General features: G+C 38.2%; 3 protein-coding genes across 4 annotated transcripts; 2 read left to right on the forward strand and 1 right to left on the reverse strand.

Annotated features, from left to right (window-relative positions):
• Nucleotides 1–7102: 7102 nt before the first annotated feature.
• Nucleotides 7103–9652, forward strand: LOC116196576 (pentatricopeptide repeat-containing protein At5g28460-like). Its single transcript, XM_031526366.1, has one exon. It carries the CDS (start codon nucleotides 7127–7129, stop codon nucleotides 9449–9451), a length of 2325 nt encoding a protein of 774 aa, XP_031382226.1. The 5' UTR covers nucleotides 7103–7126; the 3' UTR covers nucleotides 9452–9652.
• Nucleotides 9653–10151: 499 nt separating this feature from the next.
• LOC116197574 (OVARIAN TUMOR DOMAIN-containing deubiquitinating enzyme 4-like) lies at nucleotides 10152–12491 on the forward strand. Its single transcript, XM_031527750.1, has 4 exons — nucleotides 10152–10280; nucleotides 10750–10871; nucleotides 11080–11123; nucleotides 11209–12491. The coding sequence occupies exons 1-4, from the start codon at nucleotides 10253–10255 to the stop codon at nucleotides 11309–11311; spliced, it is 297 nt and encodes a 98-aa protein (XP_031383610.1). The 5' UTR covers nucleotides 10152–10252; the 3' UTR covers nucleotides 11312–12491.
• Nucleotides 12492–18062: 5571 nt separating this feature from the next.
• On the reverse strand, nucleotides 18063–26491 carry LOC116196163 (DExH-box ATP-dependent RNA helicase DExH3). Of its 2 annotated transcripts, XM_031525750.1 has the most exons (19): nucleotides 26126–26491; nucleotides 25413–25567; nucleotides 25241–25328; nucleotides 24917–25153; nucleotides 24734–24829; nucleotides 24072–24260; nucleotides 23795–23954; nucleotides 23564–23694; nucleotides 23268–23438; nucleotides 22811–23083; nucleotides 22406–22600; nucleotides 21586–21789; nucleotides 20917–20986; nucleotides 20666–20814; nucleotides 19860–20168; nucleotides 19711–19770; nucleotides 19316–19468; nucleotides 19116–19226; nucleotides 18063–18850 (listed from the first exon to the last, which is right to left on the reverse strand). In XM_031525750.1, exons 1-19 carry the CDS (start codon nucleotides 26345–26347, stop codon nucleotides 18374–18376), a joined length of 3450 nt encoding a protein of 1149 aa, XP_031381610.1. In that variant the 5' UTR covers nucleotides 26348–26491; the 3' UTR covers nucleotides 18063–18373. The 2 variants fall into 2 exon arrangements, with proteins under 2 accessions (XP_031381610.1, XP_031381611.1); XM_031525751.1 differs by lacking the exons at nucleotides 18063–18850; nucleotides 19116–19226; nucleotides 19316–19468 and adding an exon at nucleotides 19476–19618.
• Between the last annotated feature and the right edge of the window lie 1360 nt (nucleotides 26492–27851).

Raw genomic sequence — 27851 nt, forward strand, 5'->3', positions numbered from 1 at the left:
TTTTAGTATTCAAATTTTGTTAATATATAAATATACATATATATATATGTAAATCTTTAATATTTCATGTATTATATCCAATCATTGGAAGTTTTATTCAATAAAATAATAAAACTAATTGAAACTGTTGAATTAGCTTTTGGTTCTAGGGAAATTGAATATTTTGTGCTTAACACAACATAATGGTCTTTTACAAAAACAATGATGGTCTTTAACAAAAACAATGTAATATAATAATACTAGTAATAATATAAATATATAATATATACTCCTACACTGTAATTGCGCTGTCGCAACGAAGCACGACCTTGCTCCTAGTCTTATATAACTAAAACTCTTGTTCATTATGTACACTTGTCAAACAATTAAATTTTTTCTTTTTTATATTATTATTATTATTTTTATAGTAAACAAGTACATCACGACGCATGTCATCCTTTCTTTTTTCTTCTTGTTGCCCTTTTCTTTTCTAATTTTTATGGTTTGCCCACAAATTTTTGATGGATTTTTTTGTTTTTGTCCCTTCCCTTTTTTTTTTGCTCGATTACAAAGAAGACCCTAAACTTAATACGGTAAAATATAAAGTTAAACCAAAGAAAGCAAATGTCCCACCTTTTATTTTAGAAAATTCTCTCAAAGAATTTCAATATTACATATTTTAGAGATAATAAAATTAACTAACATGCCATCTTCTATAAAAGTGAAGTTTTTACCATAATCTACGTATAAATTTCTAATATCATACTAGAAAAAGACAATACCATTAGAAAAAAGAAAGCATTAGATAGGCGAGTGCGAATTAATCACGAAAGAAAAATTCCACTAAAAAGTCAACCTAGAACAATATTATTAACATAATTAAATTAAGTTGCGGAATTCAACACGATTTTGCAATACAATGCATGCATCATTTTAGTTCTTTTAAACTTATGCATTGTTTATGTTTGATATTGGTTAAAACTTCAATTATATGATTTGAAAATGCAAATGTAATTTTGTTGAATAGTTCAATTTATATAAACTGATTATAATTCTATTTTTATTATTCAATATTCTCACAATAAAACGAGAAAACACTAAGATATTCAATAGTTCAATTTATATAATCATATCTTCATAATCTTGTAGCGAATTTATCAATGCAATTTTCTGACACCACGGCAAAGCTCAGGGCATCATTCCCTAGTGTAAAAAACATAGTGATAAATAACATCGAGATCAAAACATCACTACGTAATTTTTTTCCTTATATTTTATGTGGGAAGTTGATAGGTCTAGTATAAAAAAAAAATTAAAAAGCCACCAACAATGGTTGGTTCAAACGGTTCGGCGCTTACTCGCCATAAGCAAGGTCACGAGTTCAAGTCTTATGGGTGAAGAAAATTCTTGATTAGGAAAACTTTATTTGTTAGTGGACCAATCAACTCGAATTAAATTAGTTGTGACCTATTGAGCTTCCGGATGCCAGGAATACACTGAAAAAAATATGAAAAGTTGAATAAAGGGGTATAGGTAATTCCATTGCGATAATTAAATATGAAATCTCTTGATTCTCAGGTAAGATATATGCCACGTTGCATCATTTTAATCGAAACCGCCTTTTTTAGCACTTCGAATTAGACGATGGAGCAACATGCACGACATATTAATTGGAGCAACATACATGACCTATTAATTGGAACTTTATAAGTTCGTATTAAATTAATGGCTAAAGGACACTAATCTCCTTTGGGATTTTGCTAAATGCCATTCCACTCCATTCTTGAAGAAAATGGACACTCCACCCCATTCTTGACAAAAAAAATGGACATTCCATCCCATTGACCATCTTTGACTTAATAACCTCAATCTTATTAAGTGTCAATCCTTAAACTTTTCAATTTCATCCTAATTCTTTTTTTATTTTCTTTAGTCTTTTCCTTGAGATTGTGTGTCTATTATGATTTCGGTGTTTCGAGTTTTTGATAAATCTATTAATATGGAGGCTCTTGACGATCTAGGGTGCTAGGTGGCCGTTCGCAAGGCCCTAGTACTAGGAGTGGGCACGGGATCGTCCGGTATGACTTTTCAATATGAACTACAATCATCTTAAATACTTTGGACAAAAATCTAGCGAACCATATTTGAAAACCGTATTAAAAGGAAAAAAGAAAACATCCAAATGAATTGTACTCCATTTCCGCCAACCAAACTGAATTGATTAATAAAATTATAAAGCATAACTTAAAATCCTAAACTCCAAATGTCATCACAGTTTAACAATTCATAAACATTTCACAAAATGAAAATAATAAATATATAAAAAATAAAACATATCCAAATTAGAAAATATATAAAAAAATGAAACCTATCCAACAGTTCACCAACCTCACCAATTCTTCTTTTATAGTGAGATTTCATTTTATAAAAATAAATATATAAAACATATCTAAATTTAAAATTTTAATTAAAAAAAGTATATTGAAATTCATACTTGAAGCCTATTCACCTAAAACTAATTCGCATTGATAAAAAGCCTATTTTAATTCATCACCTACTTATATAATCTCTTTTAATTTGTGGTGCTAGAAATGTCCTTATTTTTATGGTGAAATGAAATTCTAGACTAACATATTGACTAAGACTAATTTTTGTCTGGTTATTAAGTTGGTCCTTGTCACGACATACTTTTAATAAATATCAAACCTACTATAAAAAAGTTCGTCTATCTAAAATTAGCAAACCACTTAGACCTATCATATTGACGATCATGATAATTTAGAACTATTGAAATCTTTTTTTCCAGTAAATGAAATATTGAAATTTCAATTATACTATACATTAATTATTACAAACTACTTAAACAAATCAACAAATTTGTGAAAAAAAAATTCTGATCTGCGGCCTCGCGCAGGCATTTTCCTAATCACAAAAGTAAGACTAACGAACACAACAATAAGCTTAAAGCATAATAATAATATAAGTGCATTCGCATGTCCCTCCCTTCGAGTTCTTCCATCTAAAACCCTAAAACCTTCTATGTCACGAGCAAACTTTGCCTGCATTCACGAAATGCAAGCAAATGAGAGAGCAAAAATTGGACAGATTCAATGTCATCTATATATATATATAACTAGGCTATTAAACCTGTGCGTTGCACAAATTTTGTAAAGAAAATTTATTATTAAACATTAGATATTAAGACAACTATTAATATTATTTATATTTATATTAATATATAGAAAATAGAAAATTTGTTTTTACATTATATAAACTTTAATACGATTGATTTCATGCCCATGCTAGATAATACTAATTAAAGCTCATAAGCAAATAATTCGTATAAAATATTTCATAGAGATGATCCCAATTATCAATTCAATTTATAAGAAAATAGTTATAAAATAAAAAAAATCTTTGCTACTTTATTATTAATGGAAAATCATAGTGTCTATACAATTTTAACATTAATTAAGTGTTTGCAATTGTCTTTTTCTCACTCATATTTCATTTATTAAGTTTTGTAAAATGACTAATCAGTTCGATGAGAGATTTACCTAATTTAATTTTTATAAAGCTAATAATGATTATTAAAATTAATTAAGTAAAGTTAACAATTCTTAATGTCTTTAAAATTATTTATATATGTTTACTAATAAATTAACTATTGCTTTTAAAATAACCATAAATGATTAGAATTTCTTTTTAATATTTTTTGGATATATTTTCCTTAATAACAATAATAAGTAATATTATTGAATTTTTATATGACATACTAATTTATTAAACATTTACGGTTCTACCCCCATTTAATAGGGTGTGATATAACCTCAACATATTATTAAAGAAAATATACGACTTAGAAAGACAACAAACTCAGTCATCGCAAATTACATAATATTTGACTAAATTTTCAATCAAACATAGAGATCAAAACACGATGCTAACCCGATCGACGAAGTTCGCGAATGCGAAGCTGAACCCCGTGGCAGCAGAACCAACCAAAAGCATCCTTGCCGTAGACCTCGGCATGAAAAACATTTTGATTTATTTATCTTTAAAGTAAAATGGATTTGCCTGGACCAATACATGATTTTCTTTTAGGACCACACTCTGAACCCCGATCCCAACCAAGGCGGCTAGGGTCTAAGGCACCATGCCACACGTCCGGGGAGGGTAAACATTGATGGAGAAGGCTAGGGCGAGGGCGGCGATCTCCCGGGCAGCATAGTATAGCCCCTTGGAGGCCACGACCACCCTGAGGTGCGACAGCCTGGTCCTCTTCACTCTGGTCCAGCCAGCTCGCTTAGCCCAAGCTAACTCCACGTCATACTAGGAGTAAACGGTGGCCAGCTCGACAGCAGCCTTGAGGATGACCCCAGAGAAGCATCCGGCCAAGGTGGCTAGGGCCATGACCGCCCTATCGGACCAGACGACGCCAACGCCGATGGTGAGGCATGCAGTCTTGACCAGCCCATCGAAGGCCACCAGGATGGAGGCTCGGAGGGGCTTCAGGAGCTGCGTGGCCCGCTGCGTGGCCCCCTTCTTGAGGCCTGCCGGAGCCTCCTGATCACATGCCATTGACAGAAAGAGAGAGGGAGAGACGAGGAAAAGATGAAATGGGAGCTGGGTTTGCTTAATGCTTTTCTAGATGGTTAATTTGGACTTTTCCATGATTAAAATATTTATCATCGACCATTTTCTTTCAAAAGTTCTTTTTTTTTCATATTATTTAGCATGTGAATACATATTTAGATATATATGTGTGTGTGCGCGCGCGTGCATATTCAAATTAAGAAATAATGCAATAAAAGCGGCTGCATCATTTTCTTCGGGTAAGTTTGCATAGCATTTGCAGCCTGAGATCATATATAAATATCAAAGTGTTCTTCCTTGAGTTAAACAAGATATTCAAAACACACTGAATAAGAGCGCCATACAGAATATATTCATATATATTCATATATATATATATATATATTTCATATATTATATGAATCTTTTACTTATGAATTAGAGATAAATATCTATGTCATAGGCTTATATTTACCGTATTAAAGTTTATAATATTAAATATATTTTACATATATATAGCGATGACTATTCATTGACAGGATACTTGATTTATTTTATATGTAGTTCTTGCGTATAGTGCAACTGTTCAAGTATGTTACCTCTAGTATTATTAATATTAATATATTAAACTAAAACAGATAATCATATTTAACTTTCAATTTATTAAGATATTTTATTGCTTTCATAGTTCTGCATAAAATTCAATTAGTGCACGAAAGATCGATAATCACGTTAATTCAAAAAACTTAAACTGCATTAAGGGCGAATGAGTTTTGGAAAACATATGAATGTATTCATCGGTTTTTCTTTTATATTTTTCCATAAGCACTCACTACCATACTTTGGTGATTATGAAACTTTACAGTGTGAATGCAACGGTCCATTTTGACTGTTGGATCAACTTCATATATCACAAAAGGTCGATTCAGTGTATATAAGATGGCCAGAACCGGTTCATGAGGAGTGATTGAAGAAGTACTCCAAGACGATCACATCCTTCTATTCCATAGACAAATATTGACTATATTTATGTAAGCTAGTCGAGTAATTCGCACATTGCGTGGACGTCAATTTTACTGAAATATCGTCAGCTAGTTCTATATAATTTTAGCAAGAATCTATTGATAAACTTTACATGCTCTGCGTAGTAAATTATATATTTACATTTTTCTAAAAAATGATTATTTGAAAAATAACAAAAGAAAAATCCAAAAATCATATAAATTAATGGCCAGAGAAAAAATGGGAGATAAATATGAATAAGAACTTTTGGAAATTGAAAAGAGTTAGTGGGAAAGGGGCCAGAGGAAGAAGAGAATCAAAGATGACTTAATATAATAGGATAGATAGTTTACATGGCAGTTGTTCATCGCACGAAAAGGCTTACGTGACGGCTCATCCTCGCACGAATAGAAAACCTAAATGAGAGTAGTTCGAATTACATAATACTAGTTGATACCCGCTTGTTGAGTGATATATTTTTTTATGGCTTTGTTTGGGAATGAAGTAATTTTTTTTACTCTATTCCATTTAATTCTACTTATCTTCAATTCAATAACACAATTATTACTTTTTCTCATTTTCTTCAATATTTTTTTTATCTTAACTACAATTCAATTCAATTTTTAATATTAAACTTTGTCAACTATTCATTACTTTTCTCTCAATGCAACAACATAATCATTACTTTATCTCAACTATTCATTATTTTTTCTCACTGTTTTTCATAATTCAACAATACAATCATTACAATTCCATATAAATATAATTATTTATTAAAGAACTAAATATCACGATGGTAAATAAATATGTAATCAAGCCATATGATTATGCAAAGATCATGTGTATAGAGAGTGAATAATCCTATAGTATTAACAGAAGGTTAACATGCGTGGCTGGATGACTTATCCCATGGGTTTCCTTGGAATTCATTGTGCGGTTACAAGATTAGTCAGATGAAACTCGAATACTCCTTGTCGTAGAAAAATATATTATAAATTTATAATTTGCATTGATGCAACAAAGTATGGGGGATTTAAAGCGTATGCAAAATTGACGTGTATAAAAAGATGATGCAAAAATAAGAATTTTCATTTCGTATTTATAGGGCATTTGGTATATTGAACTTTAAATAATATCACTTATATCGAGGATTTCTTTCAAATTATCGAGAAATATTTTTTAATTTTTTGAAGAAAATAATTATATATATTACTAATTGTAAATAGTATGGACGAATAATCAAAATATGTCGAATATGATTAAAAAAAATATAGTCAAATTCGTTGAACTGAAAGTGAAACGTCAATTCAATGTGAAATTAAGAGTTTTCAAATGGAGCTCTCAGATTTTGCGCTTCGGCTTTTATATATTATAATTTATATATTGATGTAGATTAGATAGATTAGGCCAGTAGATAAATTCTATAATCCTAAGAATTAAATTTGGAAAAATTGAAACTATATGGGGGAAAATTGAGAGAAACGGAAAACTTCAGTGGCGGAAATGCAATTAGCTCGAAGAAAGGCAATTAAATTTCACCCGCCGTCTCTCTGTCTTTTTCCACCCAAAGATGGCCCCGCTACGGTCGGCGGCGGCGGCAGTGCCCGAACTGCTCAGATCATCCCTCACATCTCGCCGAACCCTTCTCGACAAGTCCCTCCTCCTCGTCCTCCGCCGCCACTTCTCCGCCGAGACCAACCCTCCTGCGCCCCCGGCTCCACTTCCGGACGATGACCCAGCAGCCACCCGAGCTCTCCGACTCCTCCAGCACCCCGAGGACAGCTGGGACCGGGACGAGCTCACATCCCTGCTCTTCCCCGCCGATGAATTCCCCAAAGACTCCCTCAAGCGTCTCCGTCACATCGCGGGCCACCTCCAGTCCACCGAGAAGACACTCGGATTCCTCAACTTCGTTAGGACCACGCCGCTCGCGGAGCACGTCCATTCACTCGTCCGCTCAACGTGCGAGCGGATCCTCGATCTCGCCGCCTGCGAACCCCATTCGGAGGAGAAGCTGTATGCCGTCTACAGGGCGATGAGGGAGAAGGGCATTCCTCTGTCGGTCAAGCCCGCTGTCGATCTCCTCCGCCGGTTTGGTCGGGCCCTTATGGTCGACGAGCTGAACTCAGTCTTCCGTGAAATTGACCCGGAAGTGAAGAACACGCACGTTTGCAACGCTTACATCGATGGGCTGTTCCGGTCTCGCCAAACACGTGAAGCACTGAAGGTGCTCGACGAAATGCTTGATCCAGACTCCGAGCACGCCCCCTCCGATCTCACTGGGGAGATAGTTTTCTCTGCGCTGTTGAGGAGGGAATTTGTAGAAAGTGTCACCGACAATGAGGTTGCGGAGCTGGCGCTGAAGTTAGGGCAGCACGGTATTTTCCCCAACTCCGTAAAGCTCTCGCAGTTGATCACGAGGCTGTCTAAGAGCGGGAAGATGGAAAAGGCGTGGGATTTCTTGCAGAAAGTTTTCAGATTAGGTGGACCTGTGGAGGCCGGGCCCTGCAATGCCCTCTTGACGGGGTACGGTCGGGTTAAGGATGTTAAGAGGATGAATGAAGTCTTGGTGAAGATGAAAGAAATGAATATCGAGCCCAATGTCGTGACTTTCGGGATCATCATTAATAATCTCTGCAAGTTCCGGAGGGTCGACGATGCATTTGAGGTGTTCGAACAGATGCAGGGGAAAGGCGACAGAGGCGTCTCATTCCAAGTCAAACCTGATGTGGTCATTTACAACACTCTGATCGATGGGCTCTGTAAAGTCGGGAGGCAACGAGATGCTCTTGAGCTGTTAGAGAAGATGAGGCAGCAGACCGGTTGCTCGCCCACCACAATCACTTATAACTGCCTGATGGACGGTTACTGTAAGTCTGGTGAGATTGAACGTGCCCGTATGCTCTTTGATCAGATGGCCGAGGAAGGGCTGGGGCCAAACAAGATCAGTCTCAATATATTAGTTGATGGGATGTCCAGGCACGGGCAGGTCAACAGCGCCGTCAACTTACTAAGGGAGATGCAGGGGAGGGGTTTGGCTCCTAATGCTAAGACCTACACGTCCCTGATTAGTGCCTTCTGTGGGGTCAACAATTTTGCTAAAGCGATGGAATTGTTTGATGAGATGTCTAATGAATCAGGAATTGCTCCAGATGCTATCGTCTACTACGCGTTGATCTCTGGTTTGGCCTTGGCAGGGAGGCTGGACGATGCGAGCAGGGTGGTATCGAAGTTGAAGGAGGCGGGCTTCTCTCTCGACATTGCCTGCTACAATGCCCTTATTAGCGGTTTCTGCAAGAGGAATAAAGCCACTGTGGCATACGAGTTATTCGATGAGATGGAGAAGGCAGGAGTTAAACGGGATGCCGTCACTTACAACACTCTGATTGCATTCTCCAGCAAGCTCAAGGATTTCGTGAGGGCCCGTAAATTGATAGGGCAGATGAAGAGCGAGGGCCTTTCTCCCACAGTTGTTACCTGTGGGTCATTAATTCATGCCTACTGCTTGATTGATGAAGTCGAAGAAGCCATGAAGATCTTTGAAGAGATGAGGTCATCTTCTTCACGCATCCCACCAAATACCGTGATTTATAATATCCTGATAGACGCGTTATGCAAGAAGGGCGAGGTGGAGCGGGCAGCCTCTCTAATGGATGATATGATTGCAAGAGGAGTGAAACCGAACACCAACACGTTCAACGCCCTGTTCAAGGGGCTTTGGGAGAAGAATTTGCTGAATAAGGCATTCGAGTTGATGGATATGATGACTGAGCAAGCTTGTAAGCCCGACTATATAACCATGGAGGTGTTAACTGATTGGCTCTCCGCAGTAGGCAAACTGGAAAAACTTAAGGAGTTTCTTAAAGGTTATGATGTATCTGCTTCTACTGTATAAGAGAATAATCACGAGACCTTTCTTCAACCTGAACTTTCTCGGGATGGATTATTTATGTGATTATAGATATGTTAGATCGATTTATGACAGGCAAGCTGTATCTTTTTTTTCCATCGTGATTCTGATGCATTTTGTTGCTTTGGACTATAGGATCAATTTCTGGCTTCAACATAATTTGAAGTCGAAACATGCTCTTCTTGATGTTCACACAATTCACAAACTGAGTCCTTATTATGTTGAACTACTAATGGAACTTGTATTCAAATCTCCATCTCTGCTCATACGGTTTATATTCTTCGAGAGAAGTTCGAGCAATTGCAACCCCAAGATGAATCCGTGTGACCGTGTCAGTGTTTCAAGTACTCTTTTTCTTTTTTGGTTACTTGCTGGTAAAGCAACAATTTAAGGTGAAAATTGAGTAAATATTGAAAGGGGCGGACGCCGTACGATACTTTGGCTTTGTCATTGATTTCATCCAAAGCAACTGCAACAACGGCTTTTGTCCCTCTCTGTCTCGAGCTCTCACCTAGTCACCGAGTCAGCCTCTTCCCTTCTATTAGTTTCTTCCGTCTCTCTCCCTCTCCCTCTGTCCTTTTCCGTCTTTCAGCAGTCGCCATCCCAACCACACGGCCTGCGCGCCCCCCCCCCCCCCCCCCCCCCCCCCCCCCCCCCCCCCCCCCCCCCCCCCCCCCCCCCCCCCGCCCCGTCACCATTCTTCAAAGCCATCCCTTGCGATGATAGACATTCTCCAGGGTGATTTACTTTTTGCTGCTGGTCCGGCTGTCCTCAGGATCATCAGGAATGCCGAAGTGCCAATGTAAAACGATTCGTAAGTTTTCTCCGTCTGTAATTCTCCATCGATCTTGCAGTGTTTCTTGAAATCTCAAGGGCTGTTTATGCTATGTGGATGGCGGGGATGCATTTGTGATTCGTTTTGAAGCTCAGTTTGGATTATTTGGATCGGTTGGAGAAGTCTATCGTGAGTACTATGTTATGCGATGCCTCACACTGTCGTTCTTGGGTCTAAGTTGATGATTTTGCCCGTGTTCTGTTTGTGGTCCCCCTCGACAGCTGTCCAAGGACAGTTCCATAATCTAAAACCTTGCAAAAAATTTTGGTTCTGTATGTATATTTCTTATAGGTTATTGAATAGTATTGAGCAAATACGGGCACTGCACCTTACCGGTGCTGTAAATAGAACCGAAGAAGAGCTACAAGTTTATGTGATATGCAGTGTCCACTTCAATCGAGTTTTCGATACTAAATCACATTTACTGAATTGCTTCAGTTGCGTTCAGGAACACTGGGAGATGGAAGATGTCTTTCCCGCTCTGTGGCTCATGTGGTACACGTTAGGGAAGGGAATCCATCTCCATCTGAAAGCCTTCAAGAGGAGCTTGCGGATCGGCTTAGAGCTAGAGTACGAAAAGAGTTTCATCACTGCCGTTTTTATTAACTATATATATATATATATATATATTATGCGGGAATTTTGCTCTCAAAGGATAGAAGTTGATACAAGCAGAGAGTAGTAGTCGTTTAAACTTCTTGTAGTTATGTGTACGGTAATATCCGCCGAAGTTAGTTCATCTCAATAACCTTCCGAAAATTTGGGATGGCTTTGATAGGTTGCCAAAGAATTTGTCAAGAGGAAGGCGGAAACTGTTGAATGGTACTCACTTCGGATTTGTGAAGTTCCAAAATCATTCCTCGGATCTGCTTACTCTTCGCATACTGATCGGATGCTCTTTTGTTAGGTTTCTTGAAGGAGATTTTGAAAAAGACGTAGGAAAAATGCGAGAACATGATACGTGGGGAGGAGAGCCAGAACTTATTATGTGCTCCCATGTTCTCCTGTGAGTCTGAATTCCCTCTTATTTAGTTCCATTCAATATGTCCATATCCGAGATCTTATCGATCCGATTTTTATGTTAATGTACATGTTACGGTAGGAATGCAGTCTTTGGTCTTTTTTCTTGCCCATGATTAACTTCTCTAGATTTTCCCTGCTGAACTTTTATAAGACCTCTTTTTGGAGGATCCTTCCAAACAGCATTACATGTTCCTTTCTGTCATATGGAATACTGTCCAAGTTTAACGATGTTATATGCCTCAAAATCAGTAGATTCTGTCCGTCTTTTAAGCTATTTAATTATTCCGCGACTAGGACGCCCATCACAGTATACATGAAGGAGAGAAAGGGTCCTGTTCCTGAGGTTATTGCTGAGTACGGTCAATAATATGGCTAGGAAAACCCTATTCAGGTCCTATACCATACGTTAGAAAATTTCGCTTTAGACAACGATCCAATCAAAGGAATAATTGGAACTATTGTTTTGAGCTTCTTCATAAAAGTGGACATTACGATGTATACCTTGGTACAACTTATGACACGAAGTAATTGTGCTTAACTTGATCCCTTCATCGAGATGCTTGGAGTACGTGACATAGTCCAATCTATATGAGAATGTTCAGCTGTGTGCCTCTTTAAAATGTCATTGCTCCTGTTGATAAAGAGGCACCAAAGACCAAAAGGGAAAAAAAAATTGGCCTGAGGAATCTGAGAAGTGGTCCCAAAAGATTAACCCTGGGGCATTTAAGGGACCATGTTTGGGGGACCCAAAGACCGACCAAGACTGCACGAGGAGGCATTTTATAAGTAGACGGTGAAACTAACCGGGACAGAGGACTAGAAGGTGTACCATTCATGCTTCTTAGCAGGTTGTTCTGCAGCAGGAAGCCTCTTGTATCGGCATAGCATCAAAGTACTTATGTCTGAGTACAGGGATGTAAGGCTTTTCCGGGAATGGACGAATTGCCTGGCGATTTTTCTGAACAGAGCTTTGTTGATGATTGATGGCTTTCCACATAAGTACAATGTTGTTTTGGGCACAGATTTAGTTCAAGAGCTGACATTGTCGTTTCAAATGACGAGTTTTTCAGATAATAGAAGATTTATTTTGACAGAACCTTTTAAACCGTGGAATTAGACAAGACAGTTGCATCATATGCTCCTCTGCTTTTATATACGAATATTGATGTTGGTTTATGCAGCCTTTTTTTTTTTGATGAGTCGGTTTATGCAGCCTTTTTCCTACTTCTGCGTAATTGTGTGTACAAAAGAGAACGCTAAACCCATTACCTCGGGTATTTTTTCTTTTTGCCTTCCTAAATATGCGAACAATGAGACCAGTCCGCCATCGAAGCCATCAAGAAAGCTGCAGATACCAAGTCTATCCTACTGTGTAACACATGAATGGCCATCAAGAAAACTGAAGCTACCAAATCTGCCAGGATCAATGAGCATTCTGTTTTGATCTCCTATGATTCTTAAGAAGTTTCAGCATGTTGTCTGTGGCCGTGAATCATCATCACCATCTTGCTCGTTGCTGTTATCGGATGTATGATGAGTCAACAATGCTAATGCTTCTATGGCTGTGTTCCTCTTGGCGAGCTGGCTTATCCCACAGATTGCATCCCGTTGAACTCCATGAATCCTCGGAACCCATTTGACTTAAGGTGCCTGGTTTTGTTTCTGGGTGGAGAATGCCCTGAGTAGAGTCTGCAGGAGGCTCTTGGGGTTCGTCCCATCCTTCGTGAACTTGTCTCTGTCGGCAGAATCGCGAGGCCTCTTGCTCTTGCAGCCAAAGGCTAATCTGCCCTGGTGCTTGTTCCCCGATACCAGCTCCTGTATTACAATCATTAGATACTTCCCATCGTAGAGAATGTTGATGTCGGGATCGTGCAACTGGTCACAGTAATGAGGCGACCCGAGAAAGGCAAAACTGCTGCCATAAAGAAACCAGAACAGGAAGAGACAGTTAAAATATAAACTGGGAATGGGTTATATTGACTAATTGCGTAATAAAACCATTCTTGAAACAAAGAAAAAGGTGGGTAAGGATGATCTTTGTATTGCACAACAACATAGGCCAAAGTGTGAGATTATGAAATGTAATAGATATATCAATTTATCTTTAAAATTTAATAAATAGATAAAGATACACAAAAAACTCTTTGGAGTGGACTTCTTTCAATAAATATATTGTCATTGTGATAATTTTTTATAAATCTATACTATATATAAAAGTACGAATCATTTTAAAGTGTTTCTTCAAATTTTCTTCCTATTTTACCGTCAGTTAAAATAATAATATTACAATTTTACCCTTATACGTAATTAACATAACCAGTTGTAACTCTTTAAATCATATACTTTTTGGCCAATGACTGATGTTCCTTCACTCAAAAAATACTAGTGAAATCAATTTCTAGAGAGGCTCTTGCACTACTTACGACTAAATAAAATTCACATTTCACTTTTTTATATTTTATTGGAAAAATACTTTTAGTATAAATAAAAGAATGTAAAAGAAAATATAATATTATCCAAAAATCATGTAAAACGATTAAATTAGTGTAATTAATCATCATAAATGACATATTAAAAGAAAATTGTAATACCTTTTGGCTAATGACTTATGTGTCTTTACTCAAAAAATACAAATGAAAGTAATTTTTTAAGAGGCTCTTGCACTGTTTACGGCTAAATAAAATTCGCTTTTTATATTTATTGGAAATATATATTTTACTATAAACAAAAGTTATTAAAAGAAAACTATAATGTAATTAGACAATCACGTATAATGATTGAATACATTTACTTAATCATCATAAATGATAGAATAAAGAAAATTATAATTTCATATTTCATATTTGAAAAGTATGTGATTGGTCGGTGAAATGATGTGATTGGCCTAAAGAGACATTAATTATTAGAAATTGTATCTACTCCTATTATATATCTTCCAGTTTTTCAAGAGCATAAAAAACTATTCAAATTTTGCCCCTTCTCCCTTTGAAATTTTTCTTCCTAATAGTATTGCTCGAAATTCTTAGTGGTCATGTCCCTACAAAAAAGGTATTTACTTAACAAGTCATCACAAGAGAATATTAGGTCGCTCAGTTTACCCTTTGTCTATCATTTTGCATTGGTCGCCATAGTCAATGAAAAGACAACTTGCGAAACAATCTATATTTCACCATATTCATCTTAGGTGTATGTTCTAACTATACAGTTTCATTCAATTTTTTTCTTGTTTCTTTTAGTATTTTAGGATTTTCTTTTTATGAATAATACGTGATTTTATTGAATTAAGGAGCACTTTTACATGGGTATCCTTCGAACAGACAGAGAGCATCAAAATTGGCCATGAAATCGAGATCGCAAAGTTCATGTGCAAGTCGATTTTCAGTCAGGGGAATCCAAATACAGCGCCATTTCAAGAAGTCCTTAAGTAATAAGTTTGTATCTAATAAGAGGTCCTAACATCCCAAGAGGATGATCTAGCATCGGAAATTATATCAACTAGTAAGAGAGAATCGCTATAGAGGACAACATGCTTCCATCCATTCTGCCAAGCCAACTTCAAAACTTGGAGGATTCCATGAGCTTCTGCCTGCAGCTCAGTGGCTGTGCTGATTGGTGCATTCCAGAACAAGATGATAGTCTTGTTGTTCTGAGCAAGTCCTGCAGCACAGGCCTTATCTTTGCTCCAAGCAGCGTCTGTGTGAATGAATATCCAGTCCATTTGAGGTTCAGGTGCTGTATCGGAGTTGTTAACAGGTGGTTGGTGTGCTCTGTGGACTGGAGACTGTTGCATTCTGCTATCGGAGCTGCAGCAGTCTTCCAAGGTCGTGTGAGGCGGAGTTTGCTTCCTTCTGCGAACAACCAAATGATGGAATTGCACAGGAGGTTCAGAAGCGGATATCAGAAAACTCGGTGGCCACTGTCGGCTTGCAGCTCGTCATGGAGGCCTCTTTCAGGCAAACCATACTAGGGACAGTATGGGACAAATGGTCCTCCGTCGATCGCATGAGATTAAATATAGGGCTCGTTGGTGTCCCACCTGCTGCTGGAGCATTCACAGGAGGAAAGAACTGCGTTGTTGATCTCGACAGTCTCACGTCCGGAAAAGATGGAGAGAAGGAACGATCGCTGTACATATAGCTTCAATTATTTTACTGTATTTCTCAAATATATATTCTTGATATGTATGTGTATTTTATGATCACAACTTAGAGTAAAATTATTCTAAGTTAGTGCAAGTTTTACAATATAACATTAATAAAATCTAAAAGGTATTGTTCTTATGCATCCCACGAATGACTAGGATTTAAACAATAGACTATGGACTTATCATGGCATGATCCGTGCTATGCGCAAAATTGAACGAAATTTTAGTTTAAAAATTACACCCACGCTAAATTCAATGTTCTGTAAAATAGTTTTTATATTTTAAGGATAATACTTAGGACGACATGTTACCATATATATCAACTTTGTGTATACTATGGATTTTAAAGTTTTATAAAAAAAAATGTATTTAAGGAAAAAAATTATTATATATTAAATAGCGTGGTGAGGATAGAGAAATAAGTAGGTGGTTAAAAAGAAATTAAAATTACATATTTGTTTTTAACTTTCTCCTCGTCTAGTGGATATTAATTTCCGATGTATCTAATCTATACTATTTCAAAAGTGAAGAAAATTTTCCTCCTTTCAATCCTCTCTCCTCTTTTCGTGACAGTCAACTACATATCCATCCAACATTTCCATTTCTACATGAAAAAAAGTCCCAATTCCTTTTATGCATGAATTTCACTGCAGAATATATATTTTTACTAAAATATTGCATTATTCAATAAATTAATATCTTAAAAAAAAAGATGGTTGAGACAGTAAAAAATAAAAAATTAAGAATCGTGCATAGCCGGGCCATCGATCTGGTACTTCTAATGGTCATTTGGAAAATAGAAAATTAGACAAACGGAATTTTCTCTCCATTTTTGTAATGAAAAATGGTATAGATATTATGGTATATTGCACCATATAGCCTAATGTTGATAGATATTTTTAAATCTATCACAACGTCGATTTTTTGCCTGAGGTATCCATACATTGCTAATTTGATGTCACCATTTAACCTAGGGAATAGTTGGTGAAACAAAAATAGATCTCCTGACTTCCACATTTCTTTTTTTTTTGTCTTTGGATCCATAAGGGTCGTCGAATTCGCTAAAAGATGCAAGACAGAAAAGCTATCCATTTCATTTTCCACTATTTTAAGCTCGAACTTTTGGTAAATCATATTGAGATGAGTTATATGTACCATAAAATCCCAAAGTGCATCTCTTGGCACACTCTACTGCACAAAAATTGCCATCTCAGTCTATTGCACAAAAATTGGTCGCCAATTGCTCTCACTTGTGCCTTGATCAATTTCTTAGGTCATTCTTGCGTCTGTGCTTTCTTCTGTTTGCTACTGTTTCCTGCTCCTTAGACTGTTATGTAAACTCCTACGATTGTAAACTAGTAACTTTGTTGTCTCTTATCGCAATCTTGCTGGGGATTTGAGCTCCTATGCCAAAACTAGGTTTCTACACTGAACTCAAAGGCGCGTGGGAGACAAATTAGAGCTAAGAGCAAGCTGGTCAAAATCGCGATTGTAACTCGTAAAATCGATTTACGTTACCACCGGGCCTGGTGACCTGTTGTTATTTTACAAAAAATAAAATCACAGTAGTAGCAAAACTTAGTTTGACGTCTGCACAAACGGATAAAAAAAAACTAAAATTAAAAATTGAAAATTAAGTACCATGAGAAAGCATAATCTTGTAATATTCGGGTTAATTGAGAATGACTGAATCAATTCTCAGGACTCCCTCCGTAGCCTTATATTTCTCTTCCTTTTCATCTATTCCTTTCTAAACCGCTGAGAAAAGAAAGGATTACTATGAACCCTCCTATACGCTCCCCATAGTACTAGCAACCAGGGCATCTCATCCACTCTTTCCGCTCCATTAGGGTATGAACTTGTTCATCGCACCAGTGGTCACGTCCCTCCTCCAAGGGACCAGCGCACTTAAAACAACTCGACACTCAGCAACGATCAATTCCTGACGGTCCCTATTAGGACAGTAACACTTTGTCATACCCTCGGACAGCCCATTCACGCAGAAGGTTGCACCACCTATTGAAGACCTCCCTTGTTACTAGATCCCCCACAGGCCATCCATGCGAAACTTCCGATTGCAGCTCCGAATATGGGCATTGGAGCTCTTTGCTCGATGTCCCGGTTTCAAAGCAGCAAAACCTCAAGATACTTTCTTCTGCAAGTCTGAGACCTTACTTCTGCGACTACTCGACTTTTGGAAGTCCTTGGAGCTTCCTTAAGCCATGTCCATACTAAAAGAGGTAAATCAGATGGTGACTAGATTCATTCCGTAGCACGGGATTATGTAAGAGTCATGAGACAAGGGACACGTCACAAAGTGCCTTGCCCTTGTCAACCCCCGTCCCAAACTATTAAGAATTTGATTTCATCAGACAATCAAATTCACATCAATAATAGAACACATCTCCGTCTTATACCCAGGAGCTCTTCTAACTACGTACATAATCTGCGTAAACTTTATGATTTTTGTTGGTAAGTAAATGAATTTAAGGTTTTCGTGTTAAAAACAGAAAGATGGCATCATTATTGAGTGAATTCTCTTCTCTTACATCTTAATTCGGGGCAAAATTTAAGAAAATAAATTCCATGGGACGTAATCAAAAGTATGAAAAATTATTAGGCTTAAATTAAAAGCTGCTTTTCTCCAGCAATAAAGGTTTGGGCAACCCTGTCCCAAACTGTCTACCTGATTACATTTACAGATGAGAATCCTACTAACCAATGAGCTTGCGTATATATTTTTTGCCTTACTAAATATACAACATGAAACATCTACCGCACACGCAATAAGACCAATCCGCAGCTACCAATCCTATCCTAATATCTAATGAATGCATGGCTATCAAGGAAAAAATGGATCTGCCCAAAGAGGGAAGCGCACCAAAAAAAAAAAAAGCACTGAGGATCAACGGGGATTCCGTTTGGATCTCCTTCGCTTACCGAGAAGTTTGAGCATGTTGTCTGTGACGTCGAGCCGTGAATCATGATCCTCATCTTGGGCATTGCTGTTGTCGGATGTATGAGTCAACCACGCTAGTGCTTCTATGGCCGCATCCCTCTCAGCAAGCTGCTTGTTCTTCTTGGGCTTCCCCACGAACTGCATCCCCTTGAACTCCACCAGCGCTCGGAACTCATTTGATTTGAGGTGCTTGGTCTTGTACCTGGGAGGAGAATGCCCCGCCCTCATCAGCAGAGTCTGCAGGAGGCTCTTGGGGTTCGTCCCATCCCTCGTGAACTTGTCGCTGTCGGCGGAATCCCTAGGCCTCTTGCTTTCGCGGCCAAATACAAACCTGCCCTCGCACTGGTCTCCCGATACCAGCTCCTGTACTGCAAGCATTAGATACTTCCCTTCCTTGTGAATGTCGATGCTGGGATCGTGCAGCTGCATAGTAATGAGCCAACTAGCTTGTCACTACATCCTCAAGAAAGGCAAGACTTCAACTACTATGAATAAGTCGCAACCGAAGAGAAAGTTGAACAGTGAAAACTCTGAATGGGTTATATCATTTAGTTACACAGTAGAACTACTTTTGACATAAAAAACAAAGGAGCTGATGAATCTGCTCACATATAATTCAATCACCTAGTCCATGTAATCTAAACTAATTTCTCACTATATATAAGAGTTTGAGTTGTTTCGGACTGACCTTTTTCTGAATAACCTTATTGAGTTCCTCCTTCAGCTTTAAGTAGCACTCCGCCAGATTAGGATCCATGAAAAAATCAATGTACCCATCTAACATTTTGAGATGTCCCGTCTGCAATTAATGCAAATTTAACATTTTTCACAGCCCAAAAAATCATCTTTGATGGGAAAAAAATAACGTGGATAATTTTTATGAGTCACCTCTACTCCCACGTTTATAGCACCACCGAACAGAATCAATATTGAGTCAGAAACACCAGTTGAATCACGTAGAAAGACGGTGTTGACTTTCATTTTCTCTCCAAACACCAGCCATGGAAAAGGGATTGTCTGGTAGTGTGCATTCACAGAATTCTGCAGACAATGACTGAGTTTTCAGGAACACTTCGAAAGGAAAAATAAGAGATCGGTTCCTCATTTAATAACACGTCCAAGTAACAAGTATTTCTCAAAGTAAGAGTCGATCCACATTTTAGTCAGGTCAAGATTAAAAGTTTTCAATACCTGCCCAACAGAAAAGCACTAAATAAATCCTTTGTTTTGTCTTTGGTAAACCCAGCAAACAAATTCATCTATCAGAAATAAAATTCACTTACCGCGTAAAGTAGAACAGGACCATCATCCATGGTCTTGAACGTCATTGATGTCTCTCTGTGCTGCAGCCATCGCGGAAATTAGGAATGTTAATAGACAAATCTGTTTTCAATAATCTTCTGAAAGAAAATTTCCTTTTTGTTAGTCCTACCACAACAGAGGAGATTCCAGGAAAGAGGCCTGAACATATGATTGCACGCACAAGTGACTGATTATGACTTAATCTGTTATTAGTGCTTGTCTCCGCATCTACTAGGCCCGCATCCTTTAGGATGAAGCTGAACTGCTTCCTGAGAGAATGGATAGCTTGCAGGGTCTGAGGAGAGAGGAAATTCCTCCAACAGTACTCGTATGCTGAGCCTTCTCTCTCTGCGTCTTTCCATCCTTCATATGCACGGACAAGGGCCATATGATCACTGTAGTCCTTTGCCGAGAATCTAGACTTCGCTGTCCCTGCCAACTAAATAAAATAGAGAGCAGTATCAAAGAACAAATTACTTAATAAAATAGAGGACAGTATCAAAGAACAAATTACTTACATATCCAAGGAACTTCAAGCACTTAAATTGTCATAATGTTTTAAATGACAGGTGATAGAGTTCACAGACTAGAATAGCCACTATAATACATCAGGTAGTCTCAAATAGCAATAATAGGCATACTTTAGTGAAGAGTCACACTAGAGAATTGTTTCTCATGCCTTTAGTGAAGAGTCACACTAGAGAATTGTCTCTCTCATCAGAAAATGTTAACATGAGGAGACGTGCAGAAGAGACGCAAGTTTTCATGGACATTAAATCACAGATATAGGATTGTGAAGTTTCTTGAAAAGCATTGTATGGATCATATTACATCCAAAATTTACTACTTCAATTTCCTAGATAGATGGCTCCAAAAGTAGATGCCAATGAAAAGAGGAAACAATAGGATATTTACGACAGTGCTTAATTCACTTACATCCTTTTTATCTTGAGGCAAGAGGAAAGGATCTCTCACACTAAGTGCTGATACAATTGTCAGAATAGGATCGAAGCAACGAAAAATGGCACCCATAATTAGCATCTTCCCCAGCTTTGGATCCACAGGCAGCACTGACAAGAACTTTCCTGGTAGGGAGTGGAGGAGGGAGCATATTTAAAATAGGTAAAAGTTGATAAAACAAACCCTATAGAAGAGGACTGCTCTAGTTCATTTCTTGGCACCCTTACCAAGATTTGTGAGATTTTCCCTCGCATCCAAGGCTCCAATCATTTTCAAAAACTCAACTGCATTTTGGACCTGTCATGAATTTTCTTAAGTTAATATGCAAAACAGAAAAAGTTGATTTCAAATATAGACCACATATCATATTGGGTGCAACGTTTTTATCCTGTTGTAGTACGTATATTGAAGAACTCCCCATGTACAATCTATGCAACATATCAATGCTTTACGTCTGCACTCTTTCCGCCACCCTTTTCCCTATCTATCCTTTTAGACGGCAAAAGTAAGAAGGTAAGACTTGCAACAGTGATGATAGAATGCTAACTATCCTATTGAAATTTCTTGGGACAAGCTTTTGTAGCCCACTCTTCTAAATGTGAGTGGAATCACCAAGCGAAAATCTATCACAAGAATGATGCGATGCTCATCAAACTTTTGTTGATTATTGGTTTTGGAAGTGCATATAAGAAATGAAAGAAGTAGAGATATCAATATCCACGACATGAAGGGATTGGCTTTCAGCAGTTATTCCATTTTTTCCCATTCGTAGCATAACATTAGTTTAATAGTTGAGATCTTCCATCCGAAGGATTGAACAGTCAGCTGACATGGAAACTCATATGAAAGGTATCCCATCAGAAAGAGTGAGAGACTTTAGCCAATAAAATACTCACAGCAAGGGTTTCTGGTGGCTGCAGTGCAGCTGAAAGGAATTCCCCTATGCTTGCAACCTGCAGACTCTTTATTTGCAAGCAAAGGGAGTTCAAAGGAGTTCTCAGAAGTTCTGGAAGCTGGTATTCAGCAAAAGCTTCATAAACACATCTTGGGTATAGATGGTAGCATTCTCCTGGCTGTACACGACCAGCCCTACCCTTTCTCTGCAATTCGCAGCCGTGGTCATAATGTTTTACATGAAGAATAGTCATACAGGATACAGAAGAAAAGATTAAAAATTGGATGATGAAAGTGTCGAACATAAATATGCTTCCCATTTAGGGTGTTCTGAGGGAAGTTTAATGCAGAAACGAAAATTCAGGCTTCGGATATTTTTGTAGCCCAAACCCCATCCCATGGTCAAAGACTAAAGGAGGCCCAGGTCCTAGAAAAACACAGTGTGAGGATTTTTACTATCAACAGGTAATAAGACTTGATTAGGGGGGGAAAAAATAAAGGGAAAAGAAAAGGGAAACAAATGGATGTATATTTGCATTTTGATTTCAAAAGGAGAATTACTTGGTTGGGCTAATAAGAACAATGATGATGATAATGATAACGATGATGATAATAACAATAATAATAATAATAATAATAATATCTTCAAACAAACTTCAAAAAAAAAAAAAAAAAAAAAAAAAGAGAGAGAATGGAACCAACAGTTGAAGATTGGCCAAGCTTTCCTGCTTGTTGATTCAGTTATGTTTTCAGGTTGATTGATTTTCTGAAACTAATCCCAAACACTTCAGTGAACACATTACATGGTTTAAATAGACATACCTGTCTAGCAGATGCTTTTGATACCCAAGAAGGCAGAAGACAAGGTGTATTATTCAATGCATCATAGGTTGTCTCTTTTGCTTTTCCGCAGTCAACTACAAACACTATGTCATTGATTGTAATACTCGCCTCTGCCATGTTTGTTGCAAGGACTATTTTACGCACATTAGGAGGCGGTCTATCAAATATTTGTCTCTGCAGAAAATATTGTAAGAAGAGTCTCAAAAATATATATATGGACATCCAGACCAAAGTAATCATCCGGTACAAGGTTTATGATATATTCTGATCAGATTACCCAAAAAGCATAATTTGCACAGATATCATACTGCAGCAGAGATTATATTAATACATAAGATTAAAATGAGACAAATGCCGGACTGAAGATCATAGAAGTTTGGTTACCTGTTCAGATGTCGCCATTGAACCATGACAAGTTAAAAGAAAGACCCTATTAGGATCCCCTAAGAGCGGATGAGATTTAAGTTGGTCTCTCAGGCAGCTAATATCCTCCCAACCAGTCATGAAAACCAACACAGCACCAGGTCTTTCTTTCCGACATATATGGCACAACACTGCTTCAATAAGGTTAAATCCTATGCAGTCAGGATTCCAGCATGATAAAGAATCACGGACCCGAGAATCATACTTCTCGAAGCTTGATTTACTCAGAGCATCCTGAAAACAAATGGTAAGATAAAGACCATGCTTTAACTTTTGAGGCATCGAGTAAATTACATTCCACAACTCAAAGAGAATGCCAAAGTTCTGGAAATTCATAGTCCTAAAGCTTGGAATGTGGAGCAGCTATTCTCTAAAATTCAAAAACCTAGACGATAATTAAATTCTGAGCAGGTTATACCTCTACAAGAGCAGTGATCTGGTTTTTCTTCTTCCTTGGAGCTAGCTGCTTCTGCGTTTTCCATAGCTTCTCTTGACCATAATCATCAATTTGGTTGAAAGAAGTTAACTTGTACCCAGTAATTTCCAGTACATCTTCCAAGAAGTGAGCTCTTACAGGATAAGTGAATCCCTGGAATACATTAATGTGATTCACTTGTTTCAGCAACAGCAATTACCCCAGAACTAAACGGGAAGTATGATGCAACAGAAACTAAATGCACCAAAACTATTGATCAGGAATGGGCTATAACTAACCGGGATGTGAATAGTTGGTGCTCCTCCAAAATAGTTGGAGAAGAGTTCAGCATTCAGTGTAGCACTCATCAAAATTAATCTCAAATCCCGACGACGTGGAAGAAGATCCTTCAAGACAATCAATAGGAAGTCTGTAGAAGGCATAAACAGAGTTTATAGCGAGTAAGACTCTCGTCGCTACCTCAACAGGAGATGGGGGAAAAGGGAGTATAAGTTGCCCATGATCAGCACCTTCGTTCATGCCTCGCTCATGAATCTCATCAACAAATACATGGGTTATACCAGTCAAGTTCCTGTCACTTAATAATCGCCGCAGGAGGATACCACTGGTACAAAAGAGCAGGTGAGTATTCTTCCCCTTCATTCCCTCAAGCCGAACTTTATATCCAACCTAGCAAGAAATCTCTGTTGTCGTATAACAGAACAAATACAGAACTTAAAACTGAAGCGATAATTACTATGGAGAGAATGAAAAACCACAATTCTTTTGAACTGAGGCAGGTCTTACCGTTTCGCCAAGAGGCTCGCCTCTCTCTACAGACACTCTTTCTGAAACTGCCATAGCAGATATTCTCCGAGGCTGAGTACAAATTATGCTGCAGAATGCTCCTCGGCCAGATTCCACTTCTGACTCTAATACATACTGCGGCAGCTGGGTGGTCTTACCACATCCAGTCTCCCCAGATATTACAACCACCTAGCATGGCACAAACAAGTGTGATTTCTCTCATAAATGTAATTAGTGTGACAATGACCGATGTGCAACTGGGCAATACACTATTAAACTTGCAACATAATACAGATGTCTAGACATACCATTCCCATATCTAGGATATTGCCCTTTGCTGAAGCATTGTATATTACTGCCATATTTTTCTTTTAACATATTCATCTACTACACTCATCTGATGAATAAGTAGCAGTTCCTAAGAAGTACAGTAGGTTTTATGCGTCTGCAAGCTTTACATTTCCCAGGTACCAGAAATCAGCTCCCTTTAGAAAGTTTAATAACATAGTATCATTTTAAGACCCAAATAAATATATAGGCAAAGAGAACTTAATATTTACCCCTTCAAAATGAGTTATATTTTGAAGGATGAGAGCTATTTTTTCACACAAAATCCACAGCAAGAAAACTTAGACAAGGGGCTCGTCGTTATGCTGTGAAACCTGGTTTCTTGCTATTGCTTGTAATAACCGATCCTTCTCCTTGAATGCGGGTAGAGACTTCCGAAACTCCATCATTTTCCTGCCTTCTGGTGATTCCTGCCAATTGAATAGTGAAACTTTGAGTACGCAGAAAGATGAGTGAAAATGGAAAGAAGAAAAGGCAGATCACGGTTCACCCAACACCTGCCAAGTTCTTTGCATATTACGCATTCGCAAGCTCCTCCTTTGAAGAACTTTTTCCATGACAGAGCCATCTAGGAAAGAATTCAGATTTTCATCTAAATTGCCATCTTCAGCTGGATCAATGGGCTTCACGGCATCTGGACTCTCACCCTCTTTCCCAGCAGCTAAATGAATTCTATCAAGATGTTCCTGGAGTAAACCTTCTACCCTTCTTTGCAAACTCAAAGGGACAACAACCTAAAGCAAATGCCTCACGTTAAGGTTCTAATTTCAGAAACATAGCCCCACCTGTGCATAGTCAGAACTCAGAATGACAAGCATTACCTCCCTTTGAGGCCGTTTATCATCAAGATCTGGCCTGTAATTTGGGAGAGGAAGCTTACTAGCAACCACCACTTTCCCATATATCTCACTGCGAAAGCATCAAAAAATGCGCCAGGTGAATCTAATCTGAAACAACAAAATTAGAACAATCAAAGTAGGTATTATAAGAAACCTGTAAAGCCCCATTCCTTTTGCAAGGTTAGAAATTTGCTCATAATCCCTTCTATCCCTTTTATCTCGAGACACAATCTCTTGGTCCTTTTCATTGCGTAAAAGCAGACTGAGTTTCCACTTCCACTCATCGATGTTGGCCACAGACGACGACGCCTATCAGGTCAATTAATGTAGAATGTTTCAATGAAACCTAGATGATATAATACTTATGGAATACATATTACAGTTGCATATGAATTAACTAAACAGCAAGGTTAGAGGCAGAAAGTAAAACGATTTTCAATGGGTTCAAAATGTATAATTTCCAGACCAAATCTCTACGTCTGCTCGAATATAATTCCTTTCACTGTCCATATATACGGACTCCATTGCCAAGTTCCGATCAGCAATCGGATAACATCTCACACTGATCACATTCACATATATAGACTTCATATAATAGGATAATCCCAGTCTATAAGCTTTCACCCTTTGGTTGAAACCAGGGCATTCACATCCTCTTCCTATCCCCAATATTGCATCAACCATACCACATTACTAGGATTATTAATTGTTATGGGAAATGCTTTGGCTGTCCGCAGATTTCTCATACATGAGGAAATGAGGCAAAAGGCGATTAATTGGGTACACATGTGGTGATTAATTCAGTAAAATTTTCAAACTTTCAAAATCAACTATGGCTGAATCCAATTCAGACAGAATCAGACCTACCTTATGCCCATCGAAGTCGCACTCGTACTCGTCGTCAGAGAACTGCTCCACCGCGTAACTCGAAAAGCATCGCTTTGCGACAGAGAATCTCCCATCGGAGCACGGGAGCAGGAAAAGGAACCTCCGCAATGAGCTTCCCGCGCCTCTGAGGCTGTGAGGGATAGAGCTCTGCGCCGACATGGTGTATGCCAGAGTAAAGCATGCTAGCTTGTAGTTGTACATGTTAATGAATGTATCAGTCCGGGAACGGCCATTAACGGCGAGAGCTACGGCGTCGCAGACGGACGTCCTGATCCTCCGAGCATCGGAGATGGTCTCTTTACTTTCAGACACTGTGGAAGAAGGAAGCTCAGTCCGAATTTTTCTTCTCCCTTTTATTGTTTTCTTGAGCGTGTTTTTTTATATGGAATCGGGTACTTCAGAGTACTGGGCCGGACCAGCTCAACAATACTGGCCCGGCCCATTTCACTTGAAGCATTCGCTTCTCATTTTTCTTGTAAAGATTTAAAACCCATGCTACACGCGGTAAATATAATTCGGTTTTGATGTGGATCGGAGAATGGGGGTGTCGGATATTGTCAGGAATGACTCCATGCTTCGATAACCTACAAGAAGGGGAATATCGGGAGGGAATCCCGATTTCCCTCTCCGATGCGTAAATGAGTAATCGAATTAGAATGAATCAATGAATTGTCCAAAAAGTTATATACTTGTAGAATATTTATAAACTTTTTCTATCCCTTAGAGGTTGACTGGAAAGAGGTTTGAATTTGAATTCTGGTAACCGTTACCGCCATTAGATTGTGGGCTTCAATATTGGACTTTATGGACTCCTTTTTTAAATGGACTTTTAAGAGTCCGTATTTCACGACCCAGCATTCGCCCCCCTAGCGTCTTTTCTCGCAAGGTGGGAGAAGGCGCATACTCATACATATGGCTGGCTACATGTTTCTTCCATTTATGCTGAGCATTCTTGTGGATGTTTTGTAGAGCACTATAATTGCCCCATCAGTGTAATAAATCTATAGTTGTCAGTAGAAGGTAAAAAGCCTAGTACTTTGCTTATCTTTTCGCTCTTTGTTTTACTTCACTTTTCATGTGTTGTTTCACTAGTATTCTATTTGCCGCGTTGTTCTTCAAATTCACTTCATGCTTCGACGTGCCACATCATTGGCGTTGCATGCTTGTCGATATATTTGTTGGCACTGGCCTTGTATTTTGCTTCACATTTGTTGTGCTTTATTTATTTCTCGGCAAGACATTCAGCTGATACATTTACAGCATTTGGAGTCACTTCGTAGTTCTCGTTTTCTAAAATGCAACGGTGTTGCGTTTTCCTCTAAGCTGCTTTGGTACCTCGGAGCTGCTTTGGTACCTCGAAGCTACTTTGGCACCAAGCTTTTCCTGAAGCTGCTTTGATCTCTCGAAGCCTCTAAGGTTGTTCCGATTTCTCAAAGTTGCTTTGACTACTCCGAGTTTAACTACTTCAATTTCTCCAAGCTGCTTTGACCACTTCGATTTCACGAAACTGCATAGACCAATTCGATTTCTCTAAGCGACTTTGACTACTGCATACTTTACGAACTGGTTTCTGGAATTTTTCAAGGCTGCTTTGATGACTATTTCTCTTTACTTCACATAGACTATGTGCTTTGCGTTGTAGCTTCGCAAGTTTATCTTCCATTTGATTCCTTTGCCTTGCCTAGTAGCATAGCCTTCGCCTCGC

This window comes from Punica granatum, chromosome 2 (assembly GCF_007655135.1).
Source record: "Punica granatum isolate Tunisia-2019 chromosome 2, ASM765513v2, whole genome shotgun sequence".
NCBI lineage: Eukaryota > Viridiplantae > Streptophyta > Magnoliopsida > Myrtales > Lythraceae > Punica > Punica granatum.